This window comes from Vulpes vulpes, chromosome 8 (genome assembly GCF_048418805.1).
Source record: "Vulpes vulpes isolate BD-2025 chromosome 8, VulVul3, whole genome shotgun sequence".
NCBI lineage: Eukaryota > Metazoa > Chordata > Mammalia > Carnivora > Canidae > Vulpes > Vulpes vulpes.
The window spans coordinates 92,414,287-92,438,128 of NC_132787.1; the positions used below are offsets into that span (position 1 = coordinate 92,414,287).

The 23,842-nt window shown below is 52.2% G+C and overlaps 1 protein-coding gene across 7 annotated transcripts in view; it reads left to right on the forward strand.

Annotated features, from left to right (window-relative positions):
- Nucleotides 1-23,842, forward strand: part of DNMT3A (DNA methyltransferase 3 alpha) — a 104,277-nt gene that overhangs the window by 47,722 nt on the left and 32,713 nt on the right. For 4 of the 7 annotated variants that reach the window (XM_025983897.2, XM_072767506.1, XM_072767507.1 and 1 more), the window contains 3 exons: nt 7,283-7,553; nt 13,659-13,702; nt 14,156-14,302. In XM_025983897.2, coding sequence (XP_025839682.2) covers nt 7,283-7,553; nt 13,659-13,702; nt 14,156-14,302 — 462 coding nt within the window. The remainder of the gene's footprint in view (nt 1-7,282; nt 7,554-13,658; nt 13,703-14,155; nt 14,303-23,842) is intronic. The other 3 variants (XM_072767511.1, XM_072767510.1, XM_072767512.1) reach the window with 1 other exon arrangement.

The following is a 23,842-nucleotide window of genomic DNA, read 5'->3' on the forward strand; positions in this document are numbered from 1 at the left end:
GCAGGGGCAATGACTGTGTTACCTCTAAGGCTCTGCTGGGCCCTGAAGTTGTCTCCTAGAATTAGTGTCTGTCTGTCTGTCTCTGACACAGGCACACATAGTAGAGAGATCTCTGGGAGGAGGAAGGGAAGGCAGCTCATCAGCCTAAGTGGTGAGGGAAATGGTGAGGCCCGGAGGGCATGCCCAGGCTTTCCAAAGTTGGCCTTCCTTGGCTTCTGGTCCTACTGTCCCTTAGTCCCCCTGGTGGCTCTTTTAGCTGCTCCACCAGGGAAAAGGAAATCGGAGGAGTCAGAGTCCTAGTTCCAAAGTTTTTGGAGCCTGACTCCATTCACCCTAGGAAAGCCAAGCAGGAAGGCTTTGAGGACCTCTCTCGGGAGTTGGCACCGGGCGGACCTCTCCTGTTCTCCCTGCCTCAAGGCTACTTCCGGCCAGTCAGATCCAGGGCTGCCAGCAGAAGGGGCTGCAGGAAGGCCTGGAGCAGAGGGGAGGGGGGGAGCATGGGCCCAGTGCCAGTGCTTGTGGGACAGGCTGGCCTGCTGTTTCCTGAAGCTAGAGTCAACCTGGGAAAAATCCAGGGCTCTGTCAGGGGGCTGATGGGCCTGCAGTTGTGAGGAGAGGGGGACTGTTTACGTGTTTTTGTTGATGTCACTTTGCCGCATCCCTGCACATCTCCCGGGCTGTGTCTCCGGGAGGGGGCGCACCCCTTGTGTGTCTGTGCGTGTGACTGTGTGTCTTTAATCAAGAGGCCAAGGCTGGCCGGATGCCAGGGTTCCCGGCTGGCACAGAGCTCAGTGCTGCCAAGGGCCTTACAAGCACAATGGCGGTAACATGGGATGGGAGGGGCCGCCTCACATCTGCCGGCCGCTGGGCCTCCTTCCCCAGCGCTGCGCGGGGATGCGGCAGAGAAGGCCCCTCCAGCCGCGGCCCCTGGCCACCGGTGGGGCAGGGCAGAGCGAGCCAGGTGCCCAGAGCCAGCCCCGCACGCCGGCTCGGACCTCCAGGGGCTTCCGACAGGAGAGGCCGGGCCCTGGGCCTGCCCCTTCCACACCTGGGCCCAGGTGAGCCTGCACGCAGCTGCTCCCCATGCCCCGGCCGCCCCCGGCGAGTGGACTTTTCTGCCCATGGTGTCTGGGCCTTGTCTCCTCTATGTCCTTTCCCTCATCTCTTATTTGCCAGGTATTAATTTTTTGTGTGTAAATATTGTTATTCTAATAAACGGCCTCTCAAAAGTCACTTCCTTATTTGGAGCCTCAGCCCTCTGCCCGGCCTTGGAAGACCAGGCCTCACCTGGAGAGGGAGGGGTAGGAGTTCTGGGGTCTGCTCCAGACTTCCAGCAGAGCAGGGGGAGGACAGGGGCTGGGGCCTGGACAGGTTCACTGAGGAGGGTTACTTCCCCGCCGGCTGCCGTGGCTGCTGCCAGGGAAACAGCCGGCGGCCTTTCCCTGGCCCTGCTTAGGCACATCAAAGCCTCCTTTTCCTCCTGGGAACCCTGGGGATTTGAGGTTGGGTTTTTCCAGAGACTCAACCCAAAGGGGGAGCCGGCTTTCCAATGCCTCTCTTGTACCTGGGTCATTCTGGAAGCTTTACCACTTAGAAGGTGGTGTGACTGGAGGCAAGCCTTGGAGCCTTTTTCCTCCAGAAGAGTGAGGGTAATACCCCACGTCAAGACAATTGTGATAATTACGTTTATTAATTGTATACGTGTATTTATGCTGTGTGCTGCGCTTTGTGCTGGGGAGCTGTAGGTGGAATGGTTGGAAGGGAGACAAATAAAAAAAAATAAGTAAAGCAAATCTCATGCGTCTGGGAGGGAGGGAGACACACAATGAATAATGAGGTGCAGCAGAGGAGTGCTATAATGAGATAGGGTGTGAAGAGCTCTGTAAACAAGCCGTGCCTGCAGTGGGCTGGGGGTCCCGTGACCACTGGGGTGGACTTTATCCCCACTCCTGCACTGGGGGGGACTGGGGAGGCCTGCGGCCTGGGGGCAAGGCCTAGCACAAATGCCTCCCGGGGGTGAGTGTGTGTTTGTGTTCCTGTGTCTCTGTGTGTGTGTGTGTGTGTGTGTGTGTGTGTGAGAGAGAGAGAGAGAGAGAGAGAGAGAGAGAGAGAGAGAGAGAGAGAGACAGCCAGGAAGACTTGAAAATGTTCCTGAGAAGACAGAAAGTAGAACAGTGGTGACCGGGGGCCAGGGGAATGGGGAGTTAATATTTCGTGGGAACAGAATTTCAGTCTCAGGTGACTAAAAAGTTCTGAAGATGGATGGTGGTACTGGTCATACAACGCGGACATGCTTAATGCTACTCAATTGTACATGTGGAAATGGTTAAAATGGTAAATATTATGTATATTTTACCACAATATTTTTTAAAGTTTTTTTTTTTTTTTAAAGGTTCTTAGAGAAAGGCAGTCTCTGGTCAGTGCCCCAACCCTCAGCACAGGGGGCGGTGGGGGGAGTTTCAACAGCAGCATTATTGACATTTTGGGCCAAATAATTCTTTGTTGTGGCTTCCGCCCTGTTCTTGCACACTTTTCAGCAGCATCCCTGACCCCTACCCACTAGAAGCCAGCAGGCCTCCCCACCCCAGCATGACCTCCAGAGGTGTCTCAGACACATTACCAAGTGGAGAGCCACTGCCTTCCTCAGCTTGGAATAAGCCATGGCTTTTCCCAAATCTGTTGCCCCCAAATCTGTTGCCCCGACTCCTTAGCCCCACCTCCTGGGGAGAGAGGGGCATGCACAGCCTGCCATTCCATTCATCTACCTCTCTGCCCCCTCCCCTCAGCTCCACAGGTGAGAAGCAGAGGAAGTTGAAATTGTCACCTTCAGCTGCTGGTGGTGGCTTCTAAAAGGACCAGGGGCTTCTGCTGCTTCCCCTCCCCCTTCCCCCACAAGGAAAAATGAGTATCTCAGGGTATGCCCTGTCTCCTTTCAAGGCAACTGTCAAATAAAAGCAAATGAAAACAATTTTAAGCAGTTACATGTGACCTGCAGCTAGGTTGAAACTCCGTCTATGCACATGAGCAGGATGTTCTGAGTCTTAACCTAGGCTTGGCATTCAGGAATCAGTTATGGGTACTGAGTGCCCACCCTGTGCCCTGCACCTGCTGAGTCCAGCCTGATAAAGCAAAGTCCCTGCCTCCAGGAATGGACAAGCCAAGGGTGATGGGGGACAGAAGGTGGCTGAGAGGAGGGCATGGAGGTAGGGGCAGAAGGGTGCAGGCCTGGCCCTCCGAGGGGCTTCCAGGTGTGGATTAGGCTGTTCTTCTCATCAAAGGTGCCCCTTTCAGGTGCCCCCAGCCTCTCTCAGAGATTCGGACAGCCACTTCAGGCCATCTGCCTGTGAACCTCCTTCCTTCCTCTCAGTGGTTTCTTATAGGTGGATTCAACTGCTCAGCTGCCTGGGCCCTAGAGAGGGAGCCAGTGAGGGTCTACTACTGGCTGGGGCAGGGCAGAGGTGGGGGTATGCCTTTTTTTTAAAAAAAAAAAAGATTTTATTTTTAAGTAATCTCTATACCCAATGCGGGGCTCGAACTTTCAACCCGGAGCTCAAGAGTTGCATGCTTTCCCGTACTGAGCCAGCCAGGTGCCCCAGGGTGGGAGGGCTCTTGGGGGTTAAGTTGGATCAAGGGCTGGCCTGAGTGGGAGTCAGCAGTTCCCCTGATCCCAGAGCTTTGGCCTACACAGGCTTATCTAGAACCAGAGAGGGTGGCCCGGTTGGGAAGAGAGGAGGTGAGGACTAGGGGGGCAAGGCGGGGATTTCAGCGTGCTGAGCTAACCCTGGAGGGAGATCTGTAGAGAGCACTTCCCTTCTCCTCATTTACCCACCTCTGGAAGGGGTGTGGGCCTTACACTGCTGCAGCCTAGGGTCCTCCAGGGTGGGCCTGGAAGGGATGCTTGATCAGCATGGGTGTCAGGGCAGGTACTCCTGGCTCTCTCTGCTATGGAGCTGGCAATCAACAGGAAGTGAGTCCCAGGGTGAGAGGAGGCCATGTGGTCCCCAGGCAGGAAGTTAGTGACAGCAGAGTTGTCTTGAGCAGCTTTGTGGGGCTGGGAGCCTGCCCCAACTTGAGGTGTCTGTGGGGCAGCACGTGGCCAGAAGGAAAAAGGACATGGGCATGATAAGAGCTTGGCTCTGACCTGAATTTCCCAGCCTGAGTTGGCCAGGGGGACTGCCACCCCACCTCCCTGGCAGTGCCACATTTAGAGCTCTGTGATGCCTGGTACAGCCGGACATTGGGGTGGCTATGGGGGCCTGGGCATGCCCCACTCTGCCTGGGCTGTCTAGAGGCGAGAGGATTTATACCAGGGAGGGGCATTCTAGGCCAAGGAACCCTGTTGGCTTGAGCAGGGAAGTAGGAAAGGCCATCTGAGTCCTAGACAGTGTGTCGGGCCCAATACTCAGGGATGGAGGCTAAGGAGAAAGACAGGGCCTGCTTGCTCACTTGCATGCCTGTGTTTGGCCTCCTGGCTCTGCTGGCTTCAGCCCTCTGTGACCAAGGCTGGGCTAGCAGAGGACTTCTTGTTTCTGCCAGACGCCTCCTCTTTCTCTTGCTCTAGCCCCACCCCCACCCCCACCTGCCAAGGACTGCACACATTTGCAGCTTTCCATGGGAGCTTCCCTTCCTGGAAGCAGGCCTGCCCCAAGCTACCCCACTCAGCCAGGAAAACAGCTTGGCAAGTCCCTCTGCTTGCCTTCAGGCTACCCTGTGTGCCTAGAGCCCTGGCCAGGGAAGACTCTAGTTTTTCTTTTCTTTTTTTTTTTTTTTTTTGTCCCAAAGGCCCTTGTTCCTATTTGCCACCCTGGGGGGTTCTTGGACAGATAGCAGCTGGGCTCAGAGTTGAGGATATAGACCTTAGAGCAGAAGCAGCCTTGGAGATTGCTGGGCTGTGTGGGGAGGGAGCCCAGCACTCTCAGGCTGTCAGGGTGCACTTGAGTGGTACAACTCTTTGGAGGGAATTTGGCCAATCTACTCACACTTAAAGCAGGCCTCTACCAGCCAGCCCACTTCTGGGACTCTGATTTAGACATACACAGGCACACAGAACTGTAAGTGCAGGGGGTTCACTGCAGCAAAAAGCAAATCGGCCCAAAGGCCCACAATTAGGGAACTGTTTGAATAAATTATGGAGCATCCATTCAATAGAATGTTGAGCAGCTGTGAAATAGGAGACAGATCCATATGCACGGGTATGGAGAGATGCCCACTATGCTTGGTAAGTGAAAAAGCAAGTTATAGAACACTGAGTAGTAAGATACCCTATTAGGGAAAAAAAATTCTGGATCTGGCTGTGTGTGTGAATCCATGTGTGTAAACATGTAACTCACACACCATCATAGATGCATAGAAACAAAGTCTAGAAAGGATACTCACCAAACTGTTAAGGGTTTACCTGTGATTTTGGAGGTAGGGGATTGAAAAAGGAGCCTTAACCTTTTACCACGACTCATTTTTATGTGGTTTGAATGTTTGTATGTGTCTGACTTTTATAAAGAGGAGGAAAAAAAGACTTAGGGGTGGCAGGCTAGCAACATGTTTGCCCTTCCCACAGGCATTCCAGGGATGGAGCCAGGCAGGACTGCTGAGGGCAGCCTTGTGCCCATGGACGTGGCAGGGCACTGAGCACAGGGGATGCTTGCCTCTTCTGCCCCAAGAGGACACCTCCATTCCCTCTGAGGTGCCCTAGCCTGCTTGCCCCTGCAGGGCCAAGGACAAAGTACTCACCAGGCTCTCATGCCCTCACTCTGTCCTTCAAAGTGTGCTGCCCCGAGCAAGTCCTAGAATTCTCTGAGAGCCTCCTCAGGGAGGGTGAGTGGGTCGACAGGGGTAACGGTGAGAGGGAGTGACCTTTACAAAGCACAGTTATGATTACCCTTGATGTGATTCTTATTACCTGGAACTGTAGTAGCAAGTTCAGTTCTTAGACTCTTGGGGATGAAGGGATACGTTTCCTTTTGGAAGGGGGACGTGAGACCACTGGCCCGGCCGGCTTACTGCAGAGGTTGCAAACTGCTCTTGAGGGCTGTGGCTCTCCAGGGGTTGGGGTGCCCGGAGAGCACGTGGGGTCCAGAGCTGAGGGAAAGACTTGTGCTGGGCTTTGGGGCCCCAGCATATTTGGGAGGCCCCCACTGAGCCTTGTGCTCCAGTTGGCAGCTAGTCACTATCTGGGTCTGGGCCTTTGGGGAAGCCAAAAGGAAAGCCAGAGGGATTTGGCAGAAGCCAGAGCAGCCCAAGGTTACCAGAACTGATGGGTGGCACTAGAATCTTCTGAGGAGGGGTCCTGATCTGAAGGAGGGATAGTGTGAGGAATGTTTGTCTTTTTTTTTTTTTTTTAAGATTTTATTTATTTATTCATGAGAGAGAGAGAGGGAGGGAGAGACACAGGCAGAGGGAGAAGCAGGCTCCATGCAGGGAGCCTGACATGGGACTCGATCCTGGGTCTCCAGGATCAGGCCCTGGGCTGAAGGAGGTGCTAAACCGCTGAGCCACCTGGACTGCCCGAAATGTTTGTCTTTTAAAAAAATCTTTGATATTTTATTTGATTGATTGATTTTTTTATTTTTTATTTTATTTTTTTAAGATTTCATTTATTTATTCATGGGAGACACAGAGAGAAAGAGGCAGCGACATAGGCAGAGGGGGAAGCAGGCACCCCGCAGGGAACCCAACGTGGGACTTGATCCCAGGTCTCCAGGATCATGCCCTGAGCCAAAGGCAGGCACTAAACTGCCGAGCCACCCAGGGACCCCGATTGATTTTTTTTAAGTAAGCTTTAGGCCCAGTGGGAGACTTGAACTCCAACCCTGAGATCAAGAGTCACATGCTCTACTGACTGAGCCAGCCAGCCAGGTGCTCCAGAATGTTTGTTTTTACTTACATAGATATATGGGTTTTTTTTCACTCATGAATAGCAGAATGTTTGTTTTTAATAGGGGCTGCAGAGTAGGCTTGGGAGTCCTATGTCACCTCAGGGAGTAGGGGTGGCGGCTTTGGTGGGGTGTCGCTTGGGCAGTGAAACCAGGCTGGTAGACATGCCTGGATTCTTCTGCTTCTTACACGGGAGGCCACAAACCCCTTGACTGCAGGGAGTCAGGCCCATGAATCCCTTGAAACTGAGAGCAAAATTGTGAGTATATTTGCTTACGTGGATGCCTGTGTGAACATGGTTTTCTGGACAAAGGGTGCATGACTTTCACCAGAATTTCAGAAGGGTTAGTGATCCAAAAGTGGCGCAAGACCACAGGTCTAATCCTCCCCTTCTGTTTCTTCATCTTTCCAGGTGGAAAGCAGTGACACGCCAAAGGATTCCGCAGTGACCTCCAAGTCCCCGTCCATGGCCCAGGACTCAGGCCCCTCAGAGCTGTTACCCAATGGGGACTTGGAGAAGCGGAGTGAGCCCCAGCCAGAGGAGGGGAGCCCTGCTGGAGGGCAGAAGGGCGGGGCCCCAGCAGAGGGAGAGGGAGCGGCTGAGACCCCATCTGAAGCTTCCAGAGCCGTGGAGAATGGCTGCTGCACCCCCAAGGATGGCCGAGGAGCCCCCACAGAAGAGAGTGAGTCCTGGGCGCTAGGGGAAGCCTCTTCTGGGCTCCCCAGGATCCCCCCCAAGGGTTAGAGACTTGGGGCCAACAGGTCCCAGGAGGCATGGGAGCCGAAGGTCTACTTGCCAAGGCTGTACCCTGGAGGCTGCTGGCTGGATGCAGCCTGCACACATGTTTTATTTGGCCCATGTAGTGTTTTAGACATTTTAAAAAATTAGTTGCCAGTATTTAAAAATCAAGAAATTTCACATAAAAATCTGGAGTTTTGGCTTCTCGTGAGGGGAAAAAAAAAAAAAGCTAGATCTGGCAACAGTGGGTTTATAGAATGCCAACAGTTGCAGGACTGGGGTGATGGCTCTTCCCCCCACCCAACCTCTCTGTAGGCTGGTTGTGTGCCTCAGTTTCCCTCAGCCCTCACCTGGCCTGCTTCCTCTTTTATACGACCCACAGCTCTCAGGGATTGTTGTGTCTGTAACCCTTCGCCTGAGTGTTCCAGGATGCCCTCCGAGGTGTTAAAAGTCCAGGAGCCTTCCCAGGCACAGATGTCTTGAACCCACCATGGGTTCAACTCAAATGTGGATGTGACTGAGTGGGTTGGGGGCGGGGTGGATGGGGGTGGCCAGTGAGCTGCCCAGCCCAGGCCCCTTCCTCCCCAGACTTTCTGGCCTTGCCCTGGAGTCCTGGAAAATTGCCTACTTTTCTCTTTCAGGTTAAGCCAGTGATTTCAGGGCCAACTGAGCTGTAAACATGTTAGTAATGAGGACAACTAGCATTTGTACAGGGCTTCACAGTTTACAGAGCGCTTTCTCATATATTATCACATTTGATCCTCCCGGGGCCCTGCCAGGTTGTTTTGCATATGTGCGTTTTAATTCAAAAAGTCTTCCTTCCAAGTGTGTATGATGGAATGAGTAAATTGATTAATTGGCATAACTTATTTTGTATGGCTCCAAACCCAATATTCCTGCAGGATTGAGAGCATTTCCAGAGAAGAAATTTCCAAATATAAAGATATATATATATATATATATATATATATATATATATATATATTTATATCTTTCACTCATTAATTATTCAACTAATATTTTTATGATGTTCCCACTATGCGCAAAGCGCTTTCTGAGGTACTCTGTATTCGTCGTTTTAGTACTCCAAACAGTCTTCTTCAAGAGGTATTATCCCCATTTTAAGGCAGAAAAAAACCCCTGCCACTTAGCAAGATGCAGTGACTTGCCCAGGGCCCCCAAGCCCATAAGGGGTAGATCCAGGATGCATTCCGTCTTGGTCTCTGGCTTCAAAGTTTTTATGCCCTTCCACTGTCCCCTTTTATTCTGCAGTGGGGCTCAGGACAGGCCAGCCTGGAACTGCCCAGGGCTCCTGGCCTCACCTGAGTGTCTTGTGAGTTTGTCCCGACACTGGGCTGGAGGGAAGTCCAGGAGGAAAGGAAGCAAAGGCAGCATCCCTCCCATTAAGAAGGCTGGGTGTTCCAGAGCGGAACCTGGGAGCCCATCAGTCCCCACCACCCCCACCTCCTGCAAATGTGCTGCTTCTCCCAGCTGGGCATGCTCACGGCTGATCCCTGGATACCTGGGACCCCACCACTGGCTGGCACTGAGCTGCAGTCCTTCCCATCTGATGGGATGGAGCCATTGCTCTAAGGCCGCCCTTAACCCTTGAAGGTTTGCTTTCACTTTGGGATTTCCCTGTCTCCGTTTCTATTTGTTCTCGAGTTCCTACTTGAAGTCAGTGAGTAGGTGTCTCTCAGACATCCATTTGGTGTGTGTGTGTCAGGATCTGTGCCAGGAGCTGGGGAAGCCCTCATGCACAAAATCCTGGTTCTTGCCTTCAAGGACCTCACAGTCGGCTGGAGAGACAGCCGTTGACGAGAAAGTCACACTGAGAAGCATGTGATTATACAGGGAGATAGGTTCTCTAAGAGAAAATAAACACAGTTCTCTGAGGAACTGTGACAGGGAGAGCCCAGCCAGCCCAGTCTGTTCCCCGAAAGCTGGAGGATGACTGGGGGGCCACCACTTTGGGGGGGGTAGGAGGGAGTGAAGACAGATTACAGAAGCTCCGGGGAAGGACGGAGCAGGGCACCCAGAGACCTGAGAGAAACCAGCAAGTCTGCAGTGGAGAGAGCAAGGGAAAAGGGTGTGAGAGCAGAGCAGACAGGGCTGGACAGGCCTGTGAGGACACCTTCCCCGGGAGGCTGGGGATGGGGTGGGGAGTGACATGATCTGCTTTGTGTTTTGAAAAAAATCACTCTGTGCTCTGGCTCCTGGAATGGAACAGAGGGGCCGGGAAACTGAGTTAGGGGGCTGTGACAGGCGTTGAGGGGCCGAGGGCGGCTGTCATGAGGTGGCAGCAGAGGTGGAGAGAAGCGGACAAGGGCCAGGAACATCAGGGGAAAGGGGAGAGATGGTGTCAAGGTGACTCCTGGGTTTGGGATTTTCGCATACCAGGTGGACCTTCCACAGAATCTTAGAGCTGAGTATGGCCGGCAAGCACTCCCGGCCTCCCTGGCCTACCGATAGCCTCGGAGTGCTCCTGTGTGGCCGCAGCTATCAGCAAGTGGACATGCTGGTGGGCCTCAGAGCTGTGGGGACCATGCATTGCCTGGATGCTGACACCGGTGAGGTGCTGCCCAGGGCCGTGGGTCGTGGTCCACTGGAGGCTTGGCCGCCTGGCCCACAGTCAGCCACACAGAATGCGTCCGCAGCTGCTTAGTTCCAAGGAGGGAGGAGACTGAGGCCACAGAGAGGGAGCAAGTTGGCTGTGGTCTCCCTTCTGTTCCCCTCATTCCAGGTCTCCTCTCAGGGAGCCCCATCCATCTTCCCTGAACCCCTTCCATTAGTTCTGATAGAGGAAAAACAGAGGACTTTATGGCAGCATTTTTGTGCACATAGGTGCCCCAGATCCTGATAATCCAGCCAGGAGAAACAAGGAGGAGCAGGGGAGATGATGAGTAATCAGGACAAGAGCCACCTGGATAGGCAGGTGGTGGCCTTGGGACCGCTCCTGCACTCCTGCATTAATGCCGCCATGATTATAATAGAAACAATGGTAATATGGCTTTCTTTTACTGGATATTGCCTATGTGTTGAGTGTCCTGTATCCTCACTACTCAAAGTGGCCCCACCAACCAGCAGTGTTACCTGGTATCACCTCGGAAGTTAGAAATGCAGAATCTCAGGCCCCAGCCTAGACCCGTGGAATCAAAATCTATTTTAAAGAGATCTCACGATTTTGATACATATTAAAGTTTAAGAAGCCCTTCTTTTTAGTTACATATTTTCTTGTTTAATCTTTGTGATCACGTGAGGAAGACTCTTATTGTCCTCATTTTTCAGATGGGGAGACTGAAGGTTCAGAAAGGTTAAGTCGCTTACCCAAGATTATACAACTAGTAAAGGACCAGGTTAGGGTCAGCACAAAGCCTTTCTTTGCTCGGATTGAACACCCAGTTTTGGGCTAGTGACTGCCCTCTGAGGGAAGCCTGGCCTTAGCCTTGTCATGGGGATTTGGATTCTTTTTAAAGGAAATTTGGGGTGGCCCCGGGGGTGAGTGTAGGTGTAGACCAACAGGTAAGTGTTGGAAGCACCCTGGCCTCTCCTGCCCCCTGGATCTGAGATACTCTAGGGTCAGGTCGGAGCCTGCCAGGGCCACCCTGGGAGGCACACTGCCACCTGGCCCGCCTGTGACCCTGGGTCTGGGCCAGGAGCAGATGGACTGCAGAGGGAGTGTTGAGAGAGCAGCTGACCCCCCTTGACTCAGAACAAGTGCTGTATTCTGAGGCAGCCCAGTTTGTTGTTTTGCTGGGCCAGGCTGGAAAGTGTGTGTGTGTGTGTGTGTGTGTGTGTGTGTGTGTGTGTGTGATATCACTCAGTGGGCATGTGCAGAATCTGTCAGGGAAAGAATTCCAGAAAGCAGCCAGTTGGAAACTGCACAAGGAAAAGTAATTCTGTTTGGGGGAGCACGGGGGCCAGGGAACGGGGAAGGGGAGAACATGAAGGTGGTGGAGGGTAAAGTGAGCGGGCTTGGCATTCAGGAGCCCTGAAATCTGGCTTCAGCTCTGTCAGTAAGTCCCTCCATACCCAGTCCTCAGCCTCAGTTTCCCCACTGGCAAAATCTAGCGGCCGGAGAGGCGCTCCATCGTCTCTACGGTTCCCGTCAACCCTGATTTTCCTTCGTTCGAATGAATGGAGGATTCCCCATAATGAGATGCCACGGAGGGGCCCCCATGGGAGAAACGCGGAGAGGTCCCAGGGACCCCGGGCCGAGGGCGGGCGCCCCCTACTGGCAGTCCGAAGCCTCGCCAGGACAACGGGCAGGCCTGAGAGGAGGGGTACCCCGGCGGCGGGAGGGGGGGCCCGGCCCCAGGGAGCCCGAGAAAAAGTCGGGGGAGCCGGCTGTGCCGAGCGGAAGCCCGGAGGAAGCGCCAGAAAGCCCGGGTGGGACATACCTTAAAAGCCTGTCGTGTGCGCGTGAGCGAGCACCCGGCTCCCGCCGCGCCCGCGATGGCCAGACGCGCACCGGCACTTCCTCCCGGCGCCCGAGCCCCTCGGGGGCGCCCCAGCCCGGCCCGGCCCCGCCCCGCCCCGCCCCGGCCCCGTGCGCCCCAGTGCGCGCCGCCCCGCCCTGGAGCCTGCCCCGCGCCCCGCCCCCGGGGGCACAGGAGCGGGGCGCCGGCACCGGGGTGCCCCTCCCCCGGGGCACACGCACGGAGCCCCAGGTCTCCTCTAGCGACGGAGAGGGAAAGAAACTTCCTCTCCGGGGCCTTCGGAGGCCTTCGGTGCCGTGTCTGGTTTCCGCTTCAGAGCCAGGAGATGAAGTAGGGGCTGTTTTTTCCGTTTTGGGCTCCCCCACCCCAACTCAGGAGCCAGCCTCAGTGACCTTCCTGCTTTGGGCCCAAGCTCAGTACTCTTGACTTTCAGGGGCCCAGGTGAGAGGAGAGCTCACCGTCCTCCCCCGACCCCGACCCCGACCCCCACCCCGCAGGAAGCTCTGGAGGGCATAACTAACCCAGCCCCTCAGCCAGGGCCTGCTAGCCTGCAAGGGTGTGCTGGACCTGGGGAGGGCACGTGGGGGAGGACCTGAGAGGACCACCGAGGAGCGCAGGATGTTCTGGAGGAGTGTAGCTACCCTCCCGCATGAGGCCTAGACAGGAACAGGGAGAGGATGAGATGAGACCCTCCTATGGACAGGACTTCTGGGGCTTCTGCCCCCAGGGGAGCCTTTCCTTCCAGGAACTGGAATCTGGGCCCAGCTGAGGAGCTGCAAGAGACAGGACCAAGGAAACACCTCAGGGAAAGGGATCCAAACTAATATTTATTGAACACCTACTATATGCCAAGCCCTGCTCCAGGCACTCAATGTTCCCAGTAACCTAAAGATTTTAGAACAGTTGGCTATGTTGATTCAGTAAGAAAACAGGCAAGGAGAAGTGACCAAGGTCATGCGGAAACACCTGGACTCCAAGTCTTTTAGAATGAAGGTTCAGAGACCTGAGAATGGGGTGGGGAATAGGGTTACAGAGGCAGATGTTAATAACAGTAACAGAAACCACAGTATTGAGAACTGCAGAAGGACCCTAGAAATCATCTCCAGCATCATGATTTTCCAAATAAGGAAACTGAGTCTCAGAAACCAAGTTGCTTCGCCAGTCTTGCTCCAGTGGCTCTGTACCCCATTGCCTCCCCCCACCCAGGATATCTTTGCCTCACTCCATAGAAGCATTGAGCTCACTTCCAGGGCAGGGGGAGGCTTTGCAGTCTGGCCCCCTCCTCTAGGAAGGGAGCTGTTTCTAGACGACCCCTTTTGTGTGCCTGAGACAGAGTCAGTGGTCCGGAAACCGTGGCCCTGGCTTTTCTGTTGTTCCTTCGGATTTGGGTCTCCAAACCTGCCACGGTTCCTTCTCTGCTCAAGGCCACACTCTGAGTCCTTGGGGCCAGCGTGGTGCCTAGCACATGGTGGGCCGTCCCATTTGACTTGTGAACACCTGAATGGTTGGAGGACCCCTGTCCCTGCGGCAGGGACCCCAGGCACAAGAGGGGGCCTCTGAGCCACTCCTGTAACTCTGTCCATAGTCCCTTTGTTCTTCCCTCTCCACAGGCAAAGAACAGAAGGAGACCAACATCGAATCCATGAAAATGGAGGCAAGTGTTTTCCTCAACCCCCAGGGGCTCTGTGGATCCTGATTCTAGGAGAAGAAAGCCACCTCTGACCACCTGTGGCGACTGTGTGTGAGGGGATCTTGAGGCGGCCCCGCCCCCTTCTTTACACGTCCCCTTGTAAGGAGGAAAGGAGATGGGTGTGGAGGTTAGAAGTCCTCCCAACAAGGCAGCCAGCTGGTCCCGCTCTGAGACCAGGCACCCCCCCTCCTGGGTCACGTCCATGTGCCCCCTCTCCCCCTGTGGCTCACTTCTCCAGCCCGAACAGGGGCTTGCCCAGCACTTGCAGGGTTGACCTCTTTGGCCAGGAGTCAAAGCTCCTGTGTTGTGTTTGAGGTGAGTGCCTCCTCAGTTTCCCCGCAGGAGGAACAAACCTTGCGGTGGGACGGTCAGCGCCCATCTTAATGCCAGTCTGTCTCTCTGTCGTCTCTGTCCTAGGGCTCCCGGGGCCGGCTGCGGGGTGGCTTGGGCTGGGAGTCCAGCCTCCGCCAGCGGCCCATGCCGCGGCTCACCTTCCAGGCGGGGGACCCCTACTACATCAGCAAGCGCAAGCGGGACGAGTGGCTGGCACGCTGGAAAAGGGAGGTGAGGTGCCTTCTGGCCTGGGCCCCAGCCTGCCCCACAGATTTGGAGAACCAGAACTTAGCTTCAGCCACCCTTGGGAGCTGTTGTCAGGTCCTGCTGAGCCTCAGTGTCCCCTTCAGGTTAACCTTTTGCACTCATAGGGAACTGTGTAACTCCTAAGCAGTGACCAGTTTCTTTTTTTGTTCCACAAATGTTTATTGATCACTTACCACATACCAGGTAGCATACTAGGCTCTGTGCGTATATAGTTCCTGGCCTCGTGTTGCTGACATTCTGATAGTGGAGGGAGACAGAACAAGTCAAGTAAAGATAGAAAAATAAAGCCTGGGCTGAAACAGAGATAACAGAGGCCTACTTTAGGTGGGGTGGTCAGGGGAGGCTTCTTGGAGGAGGTGGCATTTAAGTTGAGACCTAAAGGAACAAGAGCTGGCTCTGATCTGGTTGCTCCTTGGTCATTTAGTCTCTACTGCCTTGGTGCCTCTTGTTACTAAATCCCTCTACTACCTAGCTTCCACCACCACCCCAATCCCCCCCCCTGCTCCCTCCCACCCACGAGCCCTATGGAAGCTATCTGATGAGGAGCCAGGTGGGGTATAGAATGTTCTAGGCAGAGGAAACATCACAAGCAAGACCTCGACTTGTTTGGCAAAATGAGAGACCAGTATGCCCCGCGTGAAAGGAGTGAGGGAGAAAGTGGGGCCAGACAAGGCTGGAAGGTAGGCAGGGGTCCGACCACCTGGGGCTTTGCAGGTCCTGGCCAGAAGCTGGTGTAAATCTTGGTACATTAAAGGTTTCTATGCAGGGGATTAAAGGGACAGCAATGGAGACAGGGTAGATTCGGGATGTATTTAGAGATAGAGTCAGTAGGGCTTACTGAGGGATGGGAGGGGTGAGGCAAGGGAGGAAATGGAAGTGACTCAGGGACACCTCTCAGGGGTCTCACCTGAACCCCCAGTGATGATTGTGTGCCATGTCCTCAGGTGTGGAATTCGGCTAGTGGAGGCACAGGTTTGGGACTGGTGGGAATTACAAGTTCAGTCTGAGACGCTGAGGTGCCTGGAGCCTGGGGGGTTGGGAAGTCCGGGCTGCAGATGCAAAGGTCAGAGGACGTCAAGAGCAGAAGCTGGTGTTTAAGTCCAGGGAAACGGATGAGCTCACCTCGGGACAGGGAGAGAGAAGAGATCAAGTCCCAGAATCACATCCATAGAAACCCCAGCAGCTATGGGCCATGTAGAGAGGACTTCAGGGCCAGAGAGGCAGGCCCATTGCCTCTGACAACCTGGAGGTAGCTGGTGATTTTCCTAAGAGAAGCTTCCATGGGGGTGAAGCCAGGCCATGGCAGGCTACAGCAGTGATGGGAGGTGAGGCTGTGGAGACTGAAAGACCAAGGAGCCCCGGCAGCCCCTCAAGCCCGGTTTGTGGGGCTGTTCTCCTGTCTGACCATAGAGAGAAGGCACTTGACCTTTGGCACCAGGAAGGGAGCAGAAATGGCGCGACTTACCACCATCTGGGGCGTTCACCCCAGGCCTACAAAGGAAGGTTTACATTGTGTGAGAGCTTGTTCTAGAAAAAGTTCAGAACAAGGTATGGGTTTGGCTACTTGATTGCTTCTAGTTCCTTTGGGATCCAGGAAAGCAGGAACTTCTCTCCCCTGAAAGAGGCAGCCTGTTGAAGGTCCAGGTCCAGGAGAAGAGAGGCACTTGACCCTGAGCACGAAGTGTGGTCTTGGGATGAAATTCAGGAACCGGAGCTATTCTTGCCATCTGGTCGGTTGCCCACTCATCAGTCCTCGGCGGCCAGCAGGGGGGGCTTTGCATTTTCCTGTTCTCCCTTAGCCCTGGGGCCAAAAGCTTAGGCTTAGTGACTTTTAGACCTGGAAAATTTATAAATTCTGTGGTTCTAAAACTATGCTCCCTTGAAGAAGTATGATGGAAGCCCGCCCTCAGCTGCAATAGAAAAGGGGATCTTCTCTCAACTTACAGGAAAAATTAAGGTAGTAGGTGCATTTTCTCAATTTTAAGTTTTCTACTAGAATTTAAAAAGACTTTATCATGGGCTTCTTGTAGCATACACAGAAGTAGAGAGCATAGTGTGCTGAACAAACCCCCATGTGCCTGTCCCCCAGCTTCAACCATCATCAAAAACTTTTCTAGTAAATTTTAAACCTTTGGCATCTGCTTCTCCACTCCCAGCCAATAAAGGTAATCAATGAGCATTAACAGGAAAACTTTCAACATTGATTTAATTTAAAATGTTTTAGGTATATGTGACTTAAGGAGTAGAGACCTGCCCCTGCCCCCAAAATATATTTTCTGGGGTGCCTAGCTGGCTCCGTCGGTCAAGCAGGAGACTCTTGATCTCCAGGTCGAGTTCAAGCCCCACATTGGGTGTAGAGCTTACTGAAAAGAACAATAGCAATAACAAAAACCAGTATACTTTTTGCCAGTAAAACTGTTCCTTCCTTATTTGTATTCTATAACTAAAGATGTCCATATGAAATTCCGTGACTTCCAGTGTGGGTTTCAGCACTGCTGATCCCCTCACTCTCAGACTAGGGGGCAGGCGCTGTGCTTCTGCGCTGGCCACAGGTTCGGGTCCCATTCAGGCTATTGCCTGCCAAGGCCTGGCCGCAGTGAGGCACCCACCTGCCTTGGGCTGGGCCAGAAGTCTAGAGGAGAGCTAGCTGCAGGTATTGAGAATGTTGGGGAGACACAGGTAGCTCTCAAGCCTGCCAGGTTCCCTTCAGACCAAAGGGTAGTAACTATCACCAGCAGGCCTCTCTTTCTAGTGGCTTACCAGAGGTAAAGAAACACTTCCTCCTCTGGCAACCTCACCTCATTCCCTGACATTCGACCTTTTCTTCTGATACTGCTTCCCTTGGCCTTCCTGACCTCGGCCCTGGGATTTTTTCCCATTTCCTCCAACTGTATCTGCTCAGCATCCTTCTCTGTCCCTTGACGATGGCATCCCCAGCCCCCACTCTTGATCCCCTTCCCACTTATGTGCCGTGCCCTCTTAGATCCTACTACCTGCCCTCCCAAAAAGACACCACCCCTCCTAGAACTACATACAGTTCCAACTCTTTCCTAGGCAGTGTCACTTGAAGGCCCAGCCAGCATTTCCTAACCTCAAAATGCAACACCTGCTTTTAAAACTTCTTGCAGGGCACTGTTTTTGGGTGACCAGAACCCTCCATATCTGAGCACTGTGTGAGATACTGAGGGTACTGGAAACCTAGAGGATTCCTAATTATCCCAAGATAGGATGAGGGTTTGGGGCACCTTGGGAAGAGTATCACCCAAAGGGGTTTAGATCAATTCTGCCAAGATCATCCATGCATCAACAAGAGGTGGTTTTTGGCTTTTAAAGGATGAACTATAATTTAGGGAAAGGGAAGGAAAGGCATTGCAGAAGGAGATGTACAGCACGTGCAAAGGCTCTGGGGCATAAGGCAGCATGGCCTTTTCAGGATCAGGAACAGAAGTTGGTGGTAAAGCACAGGATGTGGGGCCTGAGGACTGTGTTGTCCTGTCTTGGGGCTTCCAGCAGACTCCAGTCTGCACCTGCTCCTTCCCTGGTCCACATGCCCCACCTGTGCAGCCTGCTTCCCTCAGAATACTCCCTCAGCTAAATTTCCTTTTGCCAGGACATCCTTGTCAGTCCAGTTATTGAGTGAGATTTACTCTTTACTTTTCCAGCTGATACTACATATCTCCCCAGGTTTTCCTCCCCCAGGAAAAAAAATGTTAAGAAGGCTTAGAATATCACAAAAGTGATATCATGAAATTTAAGGTAACTGGTTGAGGAAAAGGCGACATTTGCTCCTTCCCTGAAGCTGAGGTGGGAATTCCGGCTGGAAGTGGGAAGCTGTTGTCTCCTGTCTGTTCCCTCACATATTCCCTTCACGTCCTCACTACTACTTTTAAGGACTAAGCTCTGCTTGAATCATGACCAGGCCCTGCTATACAACCTGCAGTGGCCCCTGCATCGTCTCCCTCATGGTACCAGAAATCCTCTGTTTCTCAAGGGGTCAACCCTCGCTGTGACCTCACCCCACCCGGTTTCACCACTGTCCTCTGAGAGAAAGGGCCTCTAAGAGGGACCAGTCCTCCCTTTATATTTGCCATGCGCCTTCCTTCCTCCCTCCCTTTCTTCCCACTGATCTTTCCTTTATCTACTCTTCAGGAGTGAGTCTATGAGGCTCCCCAAGATTTCTCCAGTTCACACTAACCTCTTCTCTGCACTCCACAGCCCTTACTATCACTATTTTTGGGTTTAGCACTCAGTGATATTGCATAGGGTATGTTTTCCACTATTTCTTATGTGTTACTTGTGTCTTCCCCCCATCACAATACTGGGTAGGAAGAATAGGCTCCACAAATGGCCGCAGGTTGGCCAAGCAGTTGAGAGGCTGGTGAAGTAGGACACCTCCTCAGAGAGCTCAACCCTGGGATTTCTGCCTTGAGGCCCCAAGCCCTTGGTCTCCATATGGTTTTTTCCAGAGGTGCTGACAGGCATACCTGGAGAAGAGCACGGGGCCAGGGGACCCATGTGGGTGGGTTCCCATGGGTAAGGTGGTGCCCTGACTCCTCTCCGCCCTGTGCTCCTCTGCCATGCTTGAGCCCGAATCAGCCCAGACCCCAGCAGTGAGGAGGACAGACAGGAGGCGATTCCTCCTCCCAGAGGAGGGCAAGTCCTAGGTTCCTCTTTCTAATAATTAACGGAACAGAAAAACCCAAGGGAGTACTTTGGGCTTAGCAGGGGCTTCTCACATGTGTTATTTCATTGGTTCTTGCTGCTGTGGAGGCAGAGGGGGTGCAGGAGGCTAGTCATCCAGCCGGAGGGGCTGTGGGCTTCCAGTGTATACCACTGCGTATGGTTTTAGGACTCACTTGTAGCTGAGTGATGTTATGGCTCTTTCAATAGTCTCTTCACCCCAGCCCAGTTCTACATTATGTCAAGGCAAGGATACTATGTCCTGCTGATCTAGGATCTGGTCTTTTTCCTGGCTCCCATCCTGAAGGGAGGGACTCATGCGTCCTTACACTTATTGGATGCTTCATACATATTCAGTAGTGATGATAACAAATTATCTGTGATTCAAGTCTAGTCTCTTGCCTCCTTCCCCTCCTACATCAGGCAGCCCCCCACCCCACTCCCTGCAATCCCCTGCTTCTAGGCTGCCCTACAGGTAGCAAAGCTTGCCTATTCCTAAAGGGAAGGGTACCTTTGGAGGTGAGCTCAAATGCTGCTTGGTGACTTACCAGATGTGGGAACTTCAGCATCACTTTTAACCCTACCGACCTGAGGTCCCTTGGCTACAGCTGGTTTTGGCTACGCTGGACACTCCAGGCGGGTCTCATGTCCATGAGGGCAGCACTTGCCAGTGCTTGCTTTCTGCCTCTCCCCAACCTGAGCTTGGTAGATGCAGGCACTCTGGGCACCTCTGGCCCCAGGGCTGGCATTCAGGAAGGACTGGGTAAAGGTTTGCTGAATGAATAAATAATTCTAATATCAGAATTGTGTGGGTTAATAAAGTAATTCTTAATACCTAAAGCTCCTACTGTGGGCGTCTGGGTGGCTCCGTCAGTTAAGCGTCTGCCTTTGGCTCGGGTCATGATCCCTGGATCCTGGGACTGAGCCCTGCATGGGGCTCCCTGCTCCGAGGGGAGCCTGCTTCTCTCTCTCGCTCTGTCTGTCGCTCCCCCTGCTTGTAATCTTTCTCTCTCTGTGTCAAATAAATAAGTAGTCTTTAGAAAAAAAAATAATAAGCTCCTGGTGCAGGGCTAGCATATAACAGGAACCGGATGATTTAAATGATTTTAAATTATACCAGTATTACACAAATACATTCTTGTTAAAAAAAAAAACCTCATCCCTCCCCCATGATTTTAATTCCTGCAGCAGAGGTGCCCAGTGTTGTTAGTTTGGTGCATACATGACATGATTTTTTTCTATCCATCTCTGTGTGTATAAATATATAATTTTGTTTCACAGATGCCTTTGTTTCTTTTCCTTTTTTACATAAAGGGAACCACATTGTAGTTTCATTTTACAGCTTGGTTTTTTCACTTACGATAAGTATCAACAATCTAGCCATGTAATTATGGTTCTATCCCACCATATGGATTACCATGATTTTACTTAAACGTTCTCTGAGTGGGGGGCATTCATGTTGTTTAAGTGAGCACTGCGGCGGTGAACATCCTTGGTCACGGCTCTTTGTGTATCTGTTTCTCTAAGACCCCTAGAAAGAGAAATGCTAGGTTGAAGGGAATGTGTATTTTGCATTTTCTCAAATCTGCCAAATGGCTCTCCAAAAAGGGCAAGCACCAATTTATGCTCCATAAACAGGGTATGAGAAGACTTCCACCATTGCCAACATCAATATTTTCCTAATCTAATGGGTGGGAAAAATAGTATCTTATTATGATTTTAATTGGCATTTCCCAGATACTAAGTGAGGCTGGACATCTTTTCATATGGTTATTGGCCATTTGTGCTGCTGCTTCTATGAGCCGAGCAAATGTTGCTTCCTCTTACTTTATAACCCTGCAGTCTCAACAGACTGTGTTTCCTGTCCATCCTGGGAAGAACAGCCTGTGAGTGTCCAGAGGGTCATCTCCTGCTGTGCTATTTTCCATTTAATAAGCAATAACTGAGCACCTACTAAGTAGGGTGCCATTGTGCTGGGGGCTTTAGGAATAAGGAGATGAATTAGGTGTGATCCCTTGGGCTTTAGTATAGGAGACATGAGACATGGCAATGCAAAGTAGACCATTAAGGACTAAGATCAAATTATTAGCAAAGTATGTGGATAGCAGTTTTAGGGTATTGTGACCAGCAGGCATTCCTCACTTATCCACCATATATAAATTAATGACAACTTGAACTTTTGTAGGACAGCCTCAAAAATAACATCTCCCTTCAAGGAGGCGATGCCATTTGGGGCAGGAATGACAAGAGTACTTTACCAAAAGGCTGAAAATGTTTTTAAAGGTATTCCCATGAGGGCCTGTAGTCAGAGTGACTTCTAGGGCTGGCCTTTAGGATAGGCTATGAAATTGCCATCCTAGAGGCTCCTGTTGTCTCCTAAGTGGGTGGACCATTTGCACACTGGAGCGTTCACTTCATCTGGGGGCACAGAAAAGACCGCTTAGAACAACCCCCACTTTTTAGTGGTGAGAAAGCAAGTGGCAGGGCTGGCCACAGCAACCCTCAAACCAGGCAAAAGGGGGTCGGACTTTACTGAGCATCTATTTCGTGCCCAGCACTGTGCCAAGAGCATTCACTTTCACCCCAGAGCTAAGATGTGATCAAGTGAATTCATATGCTGGGAACCCCGCAAAATTGAGTCTGCTCCAGGGGCCCAGCCCAGGTCAGGAAGCTAAAGCTAAGTCCACCTGAGCTTCTGGGAAACACTTGTCCCAGAAGCCTCACATGCATCAATCACAATCCTACAGCTCACCTTTCCCTAGCAAACAGGACCTGCTAGCCTTATAAGGAAATTCCCCACTTCCTAGCCAATCCTGCCCTGTTTCCGCATTGCGTCTGTCTCCTAACATTCGTCAAGCTTGCTCCTGCCCAGAATCCCTCCGGAAGAGTGCTCTATTGCTTGTTAGGCACTGTACTCCCCGATCCGTGGATTGTTCTTCCTTGAATAAAGGACACCAAACTCATTACTAAATTGTATTATTTTTGTCATTTGACAGATATATTGTCTGCAATTACTGTAAGAATTATTTTTATGCCTGTTTTACTCTTAGGAAACTAAGATTTCCCCTAGATGAGGAGGTAAGCGCCACACGGATGTGCTTGTAGAGCGTTCCCAGGGGCAGAACTGATCTCATGCTACTTCTGTTTTGCACCCAGATGACTCACCTGCAACAGTATCTTCCTGGTTTGCAGTCATGGCTTCTCCTCAAACTAAAGTATGGGGTTAAAAGAGGGCTAGAGCTGCCCCCCACCCCCTGCCCCGCCACCTCCTCTCGCCACCTCCTGGGCTGTCCGTCCACTGCTGGCCACTCACCTTTGCCAGGTTTAGGTCCTTTTCAGCCATCGGGATGGGTCCCCCACTCTACTTATTTGGTCCTGAGGCCTTCAGGGCTCAAAAATTGCCGTTTTCTCATAACTGTACATTTGATATTGTGAGACTGGCTTAAAGAAAGTTGGAGCGAGATTCAGGAGGCCTGGTGTCTGGGCTCAGCCTCTGCCCCTGATCCATTTCGAGAAGGTCCTTCTCTCTGTATGTTAGCTTCCTTCTTTGTAATGTGACAGATAGACATAGCTGACTCCAGAGATCCCAGAAGTTTATCATTTGCCGGGAGGAGAGCTGGAGTCATGCTCTGTAGCACCTTTGTCTCCTATAGTACCTTGTACATGACTTCCAAATTAAATATTTGAGTACATTCTCAGACCTTACATGCATGCCTCTTTGAGAAGCATACATATAAAGTATCCGGATAAGGATCCATATCAAGACTTCCGTAACATTTACGTGTTTGGTGCTAGAGGCTAGCTTTCCTTTCCTCTTCTCTACCATCCCTCTTTCCTCTGCTGGTGTTATATGCCCAGATCAGAAAGGCTGACCGTGGTGCTCATCTTCAGACACTAGGCCCAGGCCAGGAAGAGGCTAAAAAGGAGAGGTGGCAAAGTGCTACCCCCCCACCCCCCCACAGAGGTTGACACTTGCTCCCGTCTTCCTGGGGCATTTCCTTAGCTTGGGAATTCACTTTCCAGCTTCTGGCTTTGGTGGCCATCTCCCAAGATCTGCTCCCTTATTATTGCTACTTTTCTTTTCATTAATCACATAATCCTTCATTATTTCAAAGACTTGTCGAACCTTAACTGAGCAAATACTGTGTGCTTAGGCTTTAAGATAGGTATCTTATTTATTTAGGTATCTACCGCATTCCAGCATTTTCTAGACACTAAGGAAACAGATTTGAAGGAAAGCCAGAATCCTATCCTGGGATCCCCCCACCCCCCCCCGGCCCTCAGAGAGGTAGGCAGGTAAGGGAATAATATCTCATGCTCCAACCCAGTATGGCCATTTTAGAAATATGAGCAAAAGGGCCATGGGAGCAACTAACCAGCCCTGTCTGGGGACCCTGGGGTGGGCTTGCCAAAGAATAGACAGCACACAGGCCTTCCACTGGAACCAGGAGTCTCCCTGACAGGGATGGTGGGGAGGGGTATTGAGTGCCGAGAAATCCTCTGGGAGTTTGGAGTCTGGAGCACCTCAAGATGGCTTGCATATTTGGCTCAACTGTGAGAAGCATTCTCGTAGCACTTTCTATGAGGCAGACAATGGAGAAGGTATAATGGTGATGTTCTCTCTGCTTTGCTGGAAAGACCAGACCATTTGTCCACGAGGCCCCAGGGATGCTGAAGCATGGGGAGGTTGGCTGGACCGTGTGACTCCAGGAAGGAGATGAAGGAGTTAATGGACTTGAATTCAGTCATCACTGAACACACACAGTACTGCGGTGGTGGTGCTGCAGGTGCACAGCTCCTGCCCCAGAGGCACATATGGCCAGT